General features: G+C 33.2%; 3 protein-coding genes across 4 annotated transcripts in view; all 3 read left to right on the top strand.

Annotated features, from left to right (window-relative positions):
- The first annotated feature begins 4,628 nt into the window (after nt 1-4,628).
- LOC115887601 lies at nt 4,629-7,124 on the top strand. The gene has a single exon (XM_030907070.1). It carries the CDS (start codon nt 4,629-4,631, stop codon nt 7,122-7,124), a length of 2,496 nt encoding a protein of 831 aa, XP_030762930.1.
- A 1,604-nt stretch (nt 7,125-8,728) lies between these two features.
- LOC115887600 lies at nt 8,729-10,102 on the top strand. Its single transcript, XM_030907069.1, has one exon. The coding sequence runs from the start codon at nt 8,729-8,731 to the stop codon at nt 10,100-10,102; it is 1,374 nt and encodes a 457-aa protein (XP_030762929.1).
- A 3,959-nt stretch (nt 10,103-14,061) lies between these two features.
- LOC115887653 overlaps nt 14,062-15,953 on the top strand; it is a 76,414-nt gene continuing 74,522 nt past the window's right edge. For both annotated transcript variants that reach the window (XM_030907119.1, XM_030907118.1), the window contains exon 1: nt 14,062-14,267. The gene's annotated coding sequence lies outside the window, so the exon portion shown is untranslated. The remainder of the gene's footprint in view (nt 14,268-15,953) is intronic.

The following is a 15,953-nucleotide window of genomic DNA, read 5'->3' as shown; positions in this document are numbered from 1 at the left end:
GAAAAAAAAATATTTATTTTTAACAAAATTTGAGAACCGCAGTTTTTTTTTGTTTGTATTTGCGTCCCTTTTAGTGTCGCAACCGTAGGATAAAGCCTTAACCATGGAATATCAGAGATTAAGAAATTATATGGCGGGAAAATTTGCGGTGAACAGGCGGTTTAAAAAATGTTCTAAAATATAACGGAAACCTTAAAAGAAAATACACGTCACCTTTTTTTTTGAGAAAAAACTTTATAGACGTGTTCCTAAGAGTTGTAGCGTTTTTTGAACCACTACTACTGCGAACGGCAGCTTTTCATCGGAGAGCAGTCGTGGATAAGGTATTTCACTAGAAAGAAAATTAATCAGTAATAATTAACAAAAGATATATAGATATTGGGCGCCAGGCATGTACAGAGAAAGAAAACACAGTTGTATAATACTTAAAACTAATGACTATATTCATGACGTTCTTTGCTGATACATGACATTGTAGAGTTCTAGTAAATATATAGTGATTATATGTCAAAGAAAGTGGTGGTAAGAGTCGTACTAAATATCAATGAAAACAACTACGATAAAATACAGGACATGTAAAGTTTAAGAGAAAATATGAAATGTAGCATTACTTTAATTAATTTGATATATTCCATATGATGCTAAATCGAAGATGTTACAACCTGTAGATTCTAGAATCTATGTTTGATTATCCATCTATTAAAATAGTGCAATAATATCTATAAAAGTAATACCATTACAAGACGTAATGCACTGAAACCTAAGATCTAAATTATATTTTAAAGATTATATCGAATTGAATGTTCTTAACAATCTAACCACTGAACATAGTCTGTACGATATTACTTATGATGTACGTTATTGTTTAAGACTGAAAATGTTTTAGATGTTAAATGTATAACTAGAACTTAAATATACACTTAGCTGTTCTTTTATGTAACCTTGCTTCAAACAGTAACAGCGTGAGGTGGTCTAGCATCTCTGTACTGTCTGTCGGCGATCCTGTTGGTCAAAACAACAAAAGGGGCCAGATTGAGGACACCGTGAATCACTACAGCCGTAGCTACTGACTAGGCTTAGAAATGGGAGTGAAGCAGCATGGGACTCAAGCTACATCCACGCTGTGGCACTTATATGTAAGAAAAAAATCATTCTTAATGGGGACACTCGTCCACAGGACATCTGTACATAAGATAATGTCTGTACATAAGACACTATCCGTACCTTGGAGATAGTCCGTACCTTGGACACAGTCCATACCTTGGACACAGTTCGTACCTTGGACACAGTCCGTACCTTGGACCCTAAAAACATGAAACTCTTGTTTAAAACCAAACAAGGTCTAATAAACAAAATAAACCTACCTCGAAATATTTCCGAGGGCTCAATAAATAATAAGCAACATGTCCTTTCTTCCATGTGACATTCTGGAGGACAAAAGAAAAGGGACGCCAACGTGCCAGCAAAACACAAATACAAGTTGGGACATACGTAACTCTACCCTAAAAATATTCAATAATAATATCGAATCTATAAAAGGTAATAACTCATCTTTACCTGTAGCCTCGAAATAGCAGCTGATTCAAATTATACAGCAAGACTTAAATAATCACCATTTCCAAAAGCTGGGATACAACAGAGCGTCAAAACAAAGTGAGGTTAAGCACGGAGACAGTTGACAGAAGCGATGTTGACAGCGCCTCCTCAGAGCAATAACAGGGTTGTGTCGAACGATAACAGGGTTGGCGACTAGGGAACGTAAAAATTACGCGTCAAATAAACTATCAGGCCTGAACGAGAGGGAATCCGGTGATGATAGGCCAGACATCATATATTATATATAAAAAAGACATGTAACGAACTAAAAACGTTACAGAGTCCAAATATACCACCAAAATATTTGCCACTTATTACTACTATACAGGGTGGCGCTTCTCATACGCCGCGGAGGCTCCAAGGAAAACGACAGTTTGTATTGAAATGAAATTTTGTGAGCATATGTAAGTTAATTCAGAGCACTTTTTAAAAATATAGAGAGTTCTACAGAGTGTCCCCAAAAAAGTCATATATCAAAGTTGTGTTTTTTGTAATGGAGCACCCTATATATTAATTGATTTTCGGATTCTGGGAGAAAAATAAAGGTGAGTTTTATAAGACTAAAATGTAAGGTTTTTGACATATTTAACATTTTCTAGAAATAAAGAATAATTTTTAAATTACAATAAAAGCTACCTAAATTGGAATTTGGTCAGTATAGCCTAATATGTAGTTAAATTAACTATTGTATATAAATCAAATTAAAACTTGATCCAAAAAGTTATACAGGGTGAGACAAAATTAATATTGAACATTGGTCACCTTCAAAAGCATGTTACTCTTTTATTTTAAATGGAACACCCAGTATATTATTCCGATATTCAATGGAGAGTTCATGTCTCTTCAAAATACTATTAAGGTTGCCTACCCCTCAAAGAAAGATTTTCCTAGATATTCTCATTTACAGTACGTCTGTCCGTTCAGCGGCTACGTGGTATCCGTGATAGGGGAAACGATATTCTCTCGATGTTTTTCGTAAAAAATTAGACAACGCGTCCCATCAATAAAAAATCGACAAATTTGCAAGTCGCCAATAAAATGAGTGGGCGGAGCGATTTGCGGTGACGTACTCGTCAAGTCGACGTATAAAATATATTGCTGTTTATTTAAATGTTTTTTGTCCGCATTCCTTTCATAGACACAGATCCAGCAGACGAACTGTACATGATTTGATCTGAGTAGATCTTTATTATTTGATAAAATCTAGGGTGGCTGTGATATATGTACGTCTGACGTTACTTCAACATAGCTGTCTAATTAGTCCAACTTTAACAATTAGTTATCATTTTGTGTCAGTTAAAACAAAGAAATTTGCCGAAAATGGAAACTTATCCTACATCAGAGAGAATTGATATGATTCTATTAGTTAGTGAATGCAATGTGCATTCACAAAATTAATAGAATGCTTAAATGCTCCTGATTTTATCTAGTCTGGTTTTTCTATGGGGATATGTTAAAAACAATGTTTACAAAACTCGTCCAACTATTATTGTCGACAACATGAGAGAAATGACTGTAGCTGCTTTTCGTGGTAGAACTCCACATACACCTTTTAAAATAAAAAGATCCTTTTGAAAAGACAACCGTTTTATTCAGTTAACAGGAAAGGATTTTGTCACATAATTATAGGTTTATATCTAGTTTTAATTCTATAATAATTAAAAAATGTGTTAAATGTGTGTTCAGGCTAGCTAAGACATTTTTTGTTAGATTATAATAATTGTTTATAGTTTAAAGTTACTCTACTCTGTTAAGAAAGTTGAAGAAATTTCCCATTATAAAAACCTTATTAAGGTACCTTACCTCTAAGATGATAAACGACCCTACTTTATATTCGTAAAATTATAACTTTAACTTAACTATTACCACTGGGAATTTTGATCGTAAAACTATATAGCTGTCGCAGACGTCTGTCTATCTAAACAATGTAAGTTTAGGGCAGTGTCGTCCACTGTTATGAATGTTAGATTTAAGAACATGAAAATTGTATTGTACGCCTATGGCTATTTTTGAAGTGAGACATTATTTAAGAGACTGGAACGTGGTTCTAGAGAGAGTACGCTTTACGCGTCGAGAGTCCGCTTCAGGCGTCGAGGGTACGCTTTACGCGTCGAGAGTACGCACGACGCGTCGAAAGACGCCATCCGCATATCGACAATTTTTCTTTGGCTTTTATAATATTGTTACGAGAAATTTTAAACGTTGTTATTTTAAGTATAATTAATAAGTTTCACTTGTGTTATTTGTCTACAATATAAGTGTGTAAAAGTTATCGTTGTTGAATGTTATTTCAACTGGTCCTTCGACAGTCCGACTACCAGAATCATCCAGATTTTGGTTCTCCGCCAAGATACATTTTGGTCCTACAAGCCAGAAACATTTTGGTTTTACGAGCCCCAACCATTTTGGTCACTTCGCCCGGATCAAGGAATCAGAAAAACCTATGGAAAATTGATGTTATGAAGATATCGAAGCAGTTTGAAGATTGAAGAAGATGATTTGGTGAGATCGTTTTTGATTAGCGCTATATCCTTATTTCCTTTTACCTACTCCTTCCTTATTTTTCATAATCTCGTATTTGTTAGTTCAGCGTAAAATTGTAGCATATATATCTCGTATTTCTAGATGTCAAATAGACATATTTCACGTAAAAATATATTTTCTTGTTGTTTATTTCTCGTAATCACGTCTCGTAATATCTTGTATTGAAATATCTCGTATATTATTAGTTTAAATAGTATACTACACGTAACGATTTATTCTCGAAAGAAATTTAATCCTCGTACAATTGTTATAGCATCGTTTTTCAATCGTTTCTCGTTAATCAATGCACGTTTTGGTTTAAAAAATACGTATTTTCTCGAATTTCTCGAACGTCACGAATTTCTCGAACTTCACGAATAATAAGTTGATTCTCGTCTCGCATTATATTTATTGATTTAATCGTTATCTCGCACGTATATACTCGCTAGAATAAGTTCTCGTTCTCGAATCAATATTGAAAAGCCATTTTATACGAATCGTAAGTCAAAATGCCACGAAACAAATCGTCGAAAACTAACAGTAACTCTAATTCAAACGATGATGAAAAATCAGAACTTATACACGCACGTAAGGTAATTTCAGCTCATTTATCTCGTTTTTCTCAGTTTTTAAAAATTCAGGAAGATATCGAAAATATTCTAGACGTTGATGTATTTCAAATTGAAAGCAGGTTAAAAATCGTGGAAGAGGATATGAGTAAATTTAATCGAATTCAAACCCGTCTAGAGTACTTAGTACCAGATGAAGATGATCAAGGCTTACATTTGGAAACGTTATTTTATTCGGAAATATCGTTGGCAAAAAAGATAATATCATGTTTTAACAAATCTCAGCAAGAGATAATCGAAAATAAAGTAAATTTCAATTCATCTCGCACGCAACAAGGAACGCAAGGCTCTGCAGTTGCGAGGTTACCACATTTAGGTCTGCCTACATTTTTTGGCAATTACGAGAGCTGGTTTAGTTTTATTGACATTTTCGACTCGATTGTTAATAATCGCACGGATCTATCGGATGTAGACAAATTTTTATATTTGAGGTTATCATGTAAGGGAGACGCATTAAAATTAATAGAATCGTTAGACGTCACGGCAAGTAATTACTCGGTAGCCATAGAACTATTAAGGAAGCGTTATGAAAATCGAAGAGCAATAATTAACACGCACGTAAATAATATTTTGTTTAACCTACCAACTATTACACGCGAATCAGCATTTCATTTGCGAAAACTATTGGATACTTTACACCAGCATTTATCCGCGCTGGAAAAGTTACGACTGCCGGTTGATCAGTGGGATATTATTTTAATTCCAATTATTTTACAAAAACTTGACGACAAAACTAAACGCGATTGGGAATCAAAACAAAACGACCAAAGTTTACCCAAATTAAAAGATTTTACCGAATTTTTAAGGAAAAAATGTTTTATGTTGGAAGCGATTCAAGATAACGATATCCAAAAACCAAGTTTAAAAAATCAAAACTTTCGTGAGACTAGCAGGCAAAATTCGAATAGTAGAAAATTATCTTACGCGTCTGTAGATTTAAAGTGCCCGGTATGTAAAGAAAGCCACTATGTGTATCAATGTAAAAGATTTAATAGTTTATCACTAGCTGACAAATACAATGAAATAAGAAATCATAAATTATGCGGAAATTGTTTACGATCAGGACATTTCAAAAACGACTGTCATTCGCAAGGTTGCAAAAAATGTAACTTTAAGCATAATACGGCTTTACATGTAGATAGACAAAATTCCCGAACATTCGAACAGCAAAATAGAAGCAGCAACAATGTACCACATAATCCAAGCAATAACAGATCGCAGGTACGACAGCAAACCGATGGCCCAGGCAGCCCTACATCTCAAAGAAATGAACAGGCGAATTTTGGAGAAGAAAACGTTAGGCATACTATGTGCATCGTAGACCGGAATACTGACCGAATTGAAACGGATTTGAATAATAAAAATATTACAGAAAATAGCAACGTCGGTAATTCATATTCGTACACAAGTGTTGATTCAAGTCAAGTTTTGCTATCTACGGCGAAAATATTAATTCAAAATTCCGACAATAAATGGATAACTTGTAACGCGATCCTAGACTCGGCAAGTCAATCGAACCTAATAAGTGAAAACTTATTTAAAATATTGAAGTTAGGATACGATAACGTAAATATTAGCCTATTAGGAATCGGTCACAGCGAAACACATATTGTTAAGAGAATGCATACAAAAATAAAATCGCGATTCGAGAATTTTGAAAGAAAGTTAACATTTTTAATCAAACCAGGTTATGTCACGGAAAGATTACCAACTGCTCAATTTAATAAAAGTTCATTTAGATATCCGAATAACATACAGTTAGCCGACGAGAATTTTAACGTGCCTAAAGAGATCGACGTCTTATTAGGTGCAGGTATCTTTTTTGATTTAGTTAAATACGGAAAAATAAGACTGGGGAATAACTTACCCATTTTACAAGCTACATACCTCGGTTGGGTAATTGCGGGAAATCTTAATGTAGAAAATCATATAGTTAACGACAAACCGATCTGCAATTTTGTCTCGGAAGTAACGAACCAAGATCTTGATAAATCTTTAACGAAATTTTGGCAGATTGAAGAGTTAGAAAATAAAAAGCATTTGTCGAAAGACGAAAAATACTGCGAAGAATACTTTAAGATGACAACAAGGCGAAATTCAGTGGGTCAATTTATAGTTAAATATCCATTTAGACAAAATTTAAATTATCAGTTAGGCAATTCGAAGAAATGTGCATTAAAACGGTTTTATAATTTGGAAACACGCTTTAAGAAAAATGAAAATTTTAAAGATCTTTATACAAAATTCATACACGAATACGAAGATTTAGATCACATGCAATTTAATTGTTATTTAGAAGATGACAAATCAATAGAAAGGAATCGTTCTTTTACCTCACAGTGCGGTAATAAAAGACTCAATTACTACACGGTGTAGGGTTGTATTCGACGCGAGTGCGAAAAGTGAATCAGGCGTATCACTGAATGATCTTATGATAGTAGGCCCGACTGTTCAAGACGATCTATACAGCATTTTAATTCGGTTGCGGTTAAGAAAATTTGTCTTAAGTGCAGATGTAAACAAATGTACCGATGTATTTTAATTGACAAAAGCGAACAGAGTTTTCAAAAAATTTTATGGAGAGACGATCCGAAAGAAAAAATTAAAGTTTTCGATTTAAAAACCGTAACCTACGGTACCGCAAGCGCTCCATACCAAGCAACACGCTGTTTAAAAGAGCTGTCAGAAATGAATAAACTTAAATTTCCACGTACTGCATCAATAATTAATAATTCCTTTTACATTGACGACTTGTTGATTAGTATAGATACAGAACAAGAAGCTATGGAAATTTATCACGAGCTAGTAGATATTTTATCGAGCGCGAAATTCGAATTACGAAAATGGTCGTCGAATAGCGAAAAAGTATTAAATTATATTTTAAGTACAAGTGAGAAACATGACGACAAGTTAGTATTATTTCACGACGACAAGGAGTTAAAAACTTTAGGTATTGCGTGGAGCCCTAACGAAGATGTTTTAAAATATTCAATAAAGATCACAAAGAGCGAAGAAAAGGTAACAAAACGATCTGTGTTATCTATAATTTCTGGTATTTACGATCCGCTTGGATTGATTAGTCCAGCCATAATTAAAGCAAAATTAATAATACAAAAATTGTGGCATCTTAAACTAGATTGGGACCAAGATATACCGAATGATCTAAAAGAACGTTGGTTACAATTTTTATCAGAAATCAAGCATCTTAATAACGTAAGAATCGATCGTCACGTTTTGACAATTAACGTAGAAATGGTGGAGATGTATGGTTTTAGTGATAGTAGCGAAATAGCATATGGTGCTTGTATCTATTTAGCTTCAATAAAAACGGTGAAAAAAGAAATTAAACTTTTAACGGCAAAATCACGTGTTGCTCCGCTTAAAAACAAACACTACCACGACTTGAACTTTTAGCAGCTCATTTGTTAGCAGAGTTAGTTTATAAGATAAAAAATACTTTGGATATCGAAATATCTAGAACAATATATTTTACGGATTCGACAATTGTTCTAGCATGGCTAAAAACCGAACCATGTAATTTAAAAACCTTTGTTGCCAACAGGGTAGCAAATATTATTGAAATTTCAAACATTCACGATTGGAGACACGTAAAAAGTAAAAGATAATGCGGCAGACATCATATCGCGTGGTGTTAATCCAAAGGAACTTTCTGAAAACAATATGTGGTTTTTCGGACCTCAATTTTTAAGGTTGAAAAATTTAGACAGTGATATACAAAGTAACTTTGATTTAGAAATTTTACCCGAATTAAAAAAGAACACATTAAGCTTAAACGTTACTGAGCAAACTAAATTTGACAACAATGATATAACGGTGTTTACAATTTTCGAAAAATATACATCTTTTGGAAATTAGTACGTGTTTTTGGATACGTGCGTAGATTAAAAAATCGTTGTTTATTGAAAGTCCCTATATCATCAGAAAATCTTAGCATACAGGAACTTAACGAAACACAGGAAATGTTAACACGACTAGCACAGCGCGAATGTTTTACGGAGGAAATATCATTACTTGAATCGAAAAATAGTAGAAACGTACATAAAAATAGTAAAATACTAAGCTTACACCCGTTCTTAGATTCTAAAGGCATATTACGAATCGGCGGTAGATTATCAAACGCAAATGTCAGTTACGATCAGCAACACCCGATAATATTACCCTACAAACACAAGTTAACGGACTTAATAATTTTAGATTCACATATTAGAAACTTCCATGCTGGAATTCAGACTCTACTATCAATTCTACGTTTAAAATATTGGCCTGTTAACGGAAAAAATGCGATAAAACGAATCATGAAATTTTGCCTTACCTGTTACAAAGTACAACCTAAACCTTGTGAATTTCTAATGGGGGAATTGCCGAAAGCACGTGTAAACCCTAGCAGAGTATTTTCAATTTGTTCTGTGGACTACGCAGGTCCGATTTATGTCAAAGAAGGCACCTTAAGAAAGTCTAAGTTAATTAAAACATATATAGCTGTTTTTGTATGTCTTTCCACGCGCGCAATACATATCGAATTAGTTTTTGATTTAAGTACAAACAGTTTTATCAATGCTTTAAAGCGGTTCTTTTCACGACGAGGCAAATCAAGTCAAATTTTTAGCGATAACGGATTGAACTTTGTTGGTGCAAATAATCAATTTTTGGAACTTTATAAGTTGATTAATAACAAACAACATAATTTAGAGGTGGACAATTTTTTGGTTCGGGATTCTATAAAATGGAATTTCATTCCCGCGAAATCTCCACATATGGGTGGTTTGTGGGAGAGCGCGGTTAAGTCAATAAAATATCATTTAAAACGTACAATTGGTGACGCTTCTTTAACGTATGAGGAGACTTACACTGTTCATGTATCTATCGAAGCGTGTTTAGATTCGCGTCCTTTAACGCCCTTGTCCAATGATATCCTAGATTTTACTCCATTAACCCCAGCGCATTTCATTATTGGCGATTCTCTAAGAAGTATGCCTGAACAAACGATTTCTGAAGAAAGAATGAACCGTCTCACTCGTTATCAACGAATACAAGTGCTGTATACTCAGTTTTGGAGAAGATGGTCCAGAGAATATCTGGCGACTTTGCAAACAAGAAACAAAAGGAAAACCGACGAAGACCAGAAGGTGAAAATTGGATCCCTTGTGGTTTTGGTTGAAGATGACATATCTCCGCTTAGATGGCCCATGGCACGCATTACCGAACTACATAGAGGTCAAGACAATATTGTGCGAGTAGTGTCAGTGCGATTACCAAACGGTCACGTTACCAGACGTTCAATCAAGAAAGTGTGTGTTCTACCCTTGCCAGACGAAGATAAACTAGATCACTGATTTATCCTTGATTTGTGTTGAAAAGCTCGGACCTTTTCAAGGGGGCCGGCATGTTCAGGCTAGCTAAGACATTTTTTGTTAGATTATAATAATTGTTTATAGTTTAAAGTTACTCTACTCTGTTAAGAAAGTTGAAGAAATTTCCCATTATAAAAACCTTATTAAGGTACCTTACCTCTAAGATGATAAACGACCCTACTTTATATTCGTAAAATTATAACTTTAACTTAACTATTACCACTGGGAATTTTGATCGTAAAACTATATAGCTGTCGCAGACGTCTGTCTATCTAAACAATGTAAGTTTAGGGCAGTGTCGTCCACTGTTATGAATGTTAGATTTAAGAACATGAAAATTGTATTGTACGCCTATGGCTATTTTTGAAGTGAGACATTATTTAAGAGACTGGAACGTGGTTCTAGAGAGAGTACGCTTTACGCGTCGAGAGTCCGCTTCAGGCGTCGAGAGTACGCTTTACGCGTCGAGAGTACGCACGACGCGTCGAAAGACGCCATCCGCATATCGACAATTTTTCTTTGGCTTTTATAATATTGTTACGAGAAATTTTAAACGTTGTTATTTTAAGTATAATTAATAAGTTTCACTTGTGTTATTTGTCTACAATATAAGTGTGTAAAAGTTATCGTTGTTGAATGTTATTTCAACTGGTCCTTCGACAGTCCGACTACCAGAATCATCCAGATTTTGGTTCTCCGCCAAGATACATTTTGGTCCTACAAGCCAGAAACATTTTGGTTTTACGAGCCCCAACCAATGTGTATCTTTTTATTACGGTTGAGCATTTTACTCTATAATCTTTAATTTTTGTTAAATTAACAAAAGGTATATCACACATCCACACTAGATTTTTTGAAATAATAAAGATCTACTGACGCAAAATCATAAAAATTAAAATATCTAGGAAAATCTTTGTCTGAGAGGTAGGCAAACCTTAATAATATTTTAAAGATATATGAATTCTCCATTGAACATTGGAACAATATTCTGGGTGTTCTATTTAAAATAAAGGAGTAACTTGCTTTTAAAAGTGACTAAGGTTTCATATTAATTTTGTCTCACCCTGTATAACTTTTCGGGTAAATTTTCAATTTGGTTTAACATGCAATGGTTACTGTAAATAAATATCAGACTATACAAGGTCAACTAAAATTTAGGTAGCTGTTATCGAAATTTAAAATTTACTCTTCATTTTCACAAAATGTGAAATATGTCAAAATCCTTAAATTTTTGGTATATGCTTCTTTAATAAAACTCACCTTTATTTTTTTAATAAAACATTTCCCGGTCGGTAGATTGGAAGAAGGGGACCCTTTCTTGAATTACCGGATTTGTCTCTGCTGGATTTTTTTTAGGGGGACATGTCAAAACAAAAGTATTCGCCATGCAACCGGAGACAGTAGAAGTATTACGTCAAAGAATTGTACACGAGTGCGCGGTTATAACACCCGAAATATTACAACACGTCCGAGAACGTTTTGAGCAGGACCTGTATTCGTGCATGGAAGCAGGGGTGTTCAATTCCAACATTTAATCAAGTAATTGTTTCAAAGCAGAGTACTATTTTTGTGTATTATTCCTTAAGCAAAATCTTGTTGATTTAAACTAAATTTCTTTTTTTAGACCCCATTCGATTCCTGTACAATTAATCAAATATCAAAACATCATCAATTTATGAAAAGTTTATTTTTCAGCCCGATTCCACCAAATGTGACAAAAACTCCAAAAATGAGACTGCGGGCGCTGAAAAGAGGCTTTAATAACCTTTCAAATGATGTGCTACTCGACCCCGCATTACATTTAAGATTTTAATGGTGGATGTCACCCCTGCGTGGGGTTTGAATTAGGGGTTTCAAAAATAGTCGCATCTTATTTCTCCTTCGAAAGTAAAGTTGACTTGTTTCACCGTTTTGTCCTTTTCACACCAGAAATGCCTTTAAATTGCCTTGTTTCGTTTGAACTGGGACACCCTGTATATTATCAATGCAGCGCTACTAATCAGTGGCGTATTTATGGAGGGGTTCAGAGGGGGTCTGGACCCCCCCCCCCAGAGGACTTTACAAAAAATCGCAAAGAATTTACTTAGGTATTTAAAAATATTCATTTTTCATTCAACTATTGCTTTATACAGGGTGTTTCAAAAAATATGTTCCATCTCTCTCGGATTCCTCACGTAAAAATAAGATTTATTTTTCATATCAACATATGTCCGATTCTGCATTGTTTTGTAGCTACAGGGTGTTAAAATTTTAATAATCTTTCTATTTATTATAATTCTCTTTCAAGTACTTTTAGTGATTCGAATGAAATTTTGAGGGTAAAAGTTACTATAAGTGCGAAATATTTTAAGGCTAAAAAAGTGTCGGTAAGTCCATTAGGGACGTGCATATGGTTTATCACTGGAATATTTTTCTAAAAAAAAACATGTCCGCCACTGACTTTTTTTCTTTCGATATCAAAATTGTGTAAGCCGTTTAACGACAATTAAAAGTTATCTCTTGATATTTTGTCGAATTCGGCCTCCTTGATGAGACAAACGCAATTTTATTAATTACAATTAATAAAATTAAAATTAAAATAACATTGATAAATTATACATTTTACCTAATTTATTATTAAATATTATTACTATTAGTCCAACCTACAGCAGTTTCAGATAAAAAATACAATTATATATACAGTTTATTCATTATTAGTATTTAAAATAATTTCAAAAAACCTAATTTTAATAAGTTTTAACATTCTGTAACTCTAAAACTATGCATTTCCATATCCATGTTTATAATAACTTTTTTTCATATTGTTTGATGAGGAATCAATGAGTACTTATTTAAAACTTAGGCAAGATAATGCTATTAAATTTTTTTATAGGTTGCAATTAGACTTGGATCAAGGTAAATTAATTAAATTGCGTTTATCTCACTAAGGAGGCCGAAATCGACAAAATATCAAGAGATAACTTTTAATCGGCATTAAACTGCTTACACTATTTCGCTAACAAAAGGAAAAAAAGTCAGTAGCGTACATGCTTTTTTTAGAAAAATATTCCAATGATAACCCATATGCACGTCCCTGGTTGTCGACACTTTTTTAGCTTTAAAATATGTCTCATATATGCCACTTTTACCCTCAAAATTTCATTCGAAACGCTAAAAGTACTTGGAAGAAAATTATAATAAATCGAAAAAATATTAAGACTGAACACCCTGTAGCTACCAAACAAAGCAGAATCGGACCTATTATTGATATGAAAAATAAATCTTATTTTTACGCGAGAAACCTCCCCACGAGAGATGGCACATGTTTTTTGAAAGACCCTGTTGACCCTGGCACTCTGAATTAGAATATGTTCAAAAAATTTTTAGAATAGTACCACAAACTAATTTAGATTAATTTTTATTAATTATTTTTGTATAAGTTGTTTTCCTTTTGTTCGATTTTTTATTTTTATATCTGGTTTTGTATTTTTATATCTAAGTTGTTTTTTGTTGTCAAAGATATTAATTATAGGAAGGTACTTTTTTATTTCGTGATCAATTTTATTCTTTATTGGACCCCCCCCCCCCACCCCCCCAAAGCAAAAAAAGCAAAAACGTAAATACGCCACTGCTACCAATCGTCATTTAGTAATTAGCTAACACCACCTTAGGATATATAAATACATGGTTAGGCGCCCTCGCAATATTAAACTATAACGTAAATTATGGTTAAGGTATACTATATCACAACGTATGATGAAACATCGTAATTAAAAATAATAAAAAGAAAGTCGGCAGTTTTCTAAGTTATGAAAATATCCAAAAAAGCCACAGCCCAAACTGGCAAGTAAACTATCCTTGTGGCATATCAACGAGTTTTTACTTCTGCTGATCGTCCCCGATCATTGGTGCCTTGCCTAAAGCTTTCACTTCTTATTGAACATACCGACTCTAAAACAAGTGGATATGTTTATTCATTCGATTGTGTTCTTTGGCGAGCGAGACGGATCGCGCGCGAATTATTACGGTCACAGTCTTAACATAAACTATACGATTTGTACTATTAAGTTCGGACTTTAGAATGTGCGGTCGTTCGATTATGTGTGATGTTAAATGGCATAATTCTGTTTGAAATTGTGATGGACATATAAATACCCTTAAGAAATAGGTATATACAATTTTTCATTTTAATAAATTTTATTAACATTTAATTTTTTCGTCTTTCCAACTTAAATTTGAGTTATATATATATTTCAGATTCTAATATACCTAGATATTAGATAATATACATTATGTCTCCGGATTGTTTTTACAAGAGGATTAGTACTTTATTATTGACATTTTGAGAAAAATGGATTCTTCATAAATAATTTTGCTTGTTCTAAAATGCGAATTCTCGTTTATACTTTTCCAAATATTTATCCGTTTTAGAGAAATTAAAAAAAAAACTTGAAAATGCAGCAAAAACAGTAAAAAATATGACTTTAATTAATGTTCTATCAATAATAATCTATCACAGAATGAAAACCAAGTTATAATACCATAGAAACCCGCGTTTTGATTTTTAGGACTTTGTCTAAAATAGTTTTTTTTAGGACTAGTTCTAATAGGAAAAATTTCAACTACATTTTCATGATTTTTAATTTGCTCTAAAACGGAAATTTGGAAAAGTATAAACGGGAATTACCATTTTAGAACAAGCAAAACATTTTATGAAGAATGCTTTTTTCTCAAAATGTCAATAATAAAGAAGTTTTTTTCCTCTTGTAAAAACAATCCGGGGACATACTGTATATATAGATTAGTAGATATTTTAAAATATTAAAAATATATTTTGGGTTTTTCATAATTTTTATAATTTTAGTGGATATTTTTATTAACAAAATTTAAATAATATTTATTTAGTATATCGACACTTTCGTAATATTAATAATATATTACATATTCGTAATATAAATAAATACCGTATGATCGAAAAAAAATGGCGTCCAGTTGGCTGGGAAATGACGATCGATGACATTTCCCTTAGACATTTCCCCTATAAAATGACAGCGATCTTCATTTCATAGCCATCGTTGACGCCGTTTTTTCTCGATCATACGGTACTTAAAAATTTAAACACTAGCTTGCCATACTCCAAAACACATTACTTTTAACACCGGATGCACGTTTTGCTCTATTTTTTTATTTCGATTTAATCTTCATCAGATGATTGATTGAACCTCAAATTTACTCATCTGCTGATCATGGTTAGCGAAACGTGCCAAGCCCCATACTCAACTATTTGCTGATGCGGTTCGTCAATGCGGGGATTCGGCGGAATGTCGAATTTTGGACAAACAATCGAAAGAATTATCACAACCACAATGAACGGACAATGAATGGACAAACTTGCATCGACAAATAGCATCGACGAACCGCATTAGCGAATAGTGAGTATGGGGCTTTAAGAGTGCGTTTTCAAAGTAAAGTGTTTGGCTTATTATGGTGAACTAGCTTTTATCTTAAAAGCAATTAAAATATAAATACATAGATTTTTATATATAAAAATCCACTATAAATATATTATTATTATCTACGCAGAAACAAAATTTCGCTGTTTGTCTTAACCCAAGACACAAGTGCAAATATTTTCAGAGCTGCTAGATCTCGATAAAAGAAACATATTTTCTCTTTGCCGTTTTTCCAATAAGTCCAAAATAATCCCAGTTATTTTACATGATAAATGACATTTATGGTTAAATTTTGAGAACCAGTGAATATTTCTGGGTTTTCTTATTTGTAAATTTAATCTACTACCTATGTTGCCATATTATCAAGATATTATATTTTTTAAGTAAAAATTAAGAAAGAT

This window comes from Sitophilus oryzae, unplaced genomic scaffold, assembly GCF_002938485.1.
Source record: "Sitophilus oryzae breed Bouriz unplaced genomic scaffold, Soryzae_2.0 scaffold_578_pilon_pilon, whole genome shotgun sequence".
Classification (NCBI taxonomy): domain Eukaryota; kingdom Metazoa; phylum Arthropoda; class Insecta; order Coleoptera; family Curculionidae; genus Sitophilus; species Sitophilus oryzae.
This window is presented reverse-complemented; position numbering and strand designations above follow the sequence as displayed.

What these genes read in the sequence shown, in the direction of transcription:
- LOC115887601 (XM_030907070.1), top strand. Translation starts at nt 4,629, where the DNA reads ATGCCACGAAACAAATCGTCGAAAACTAACAGTAACTCTAATTCAAAC.
- LOC115887600 (XM_030907069.1), top strand. Translation starts at nt 8,729, where the DNA reads ATGTTAACACGACTAGCACAGCGCGAATGTTTTACGGAGGAAATATCA.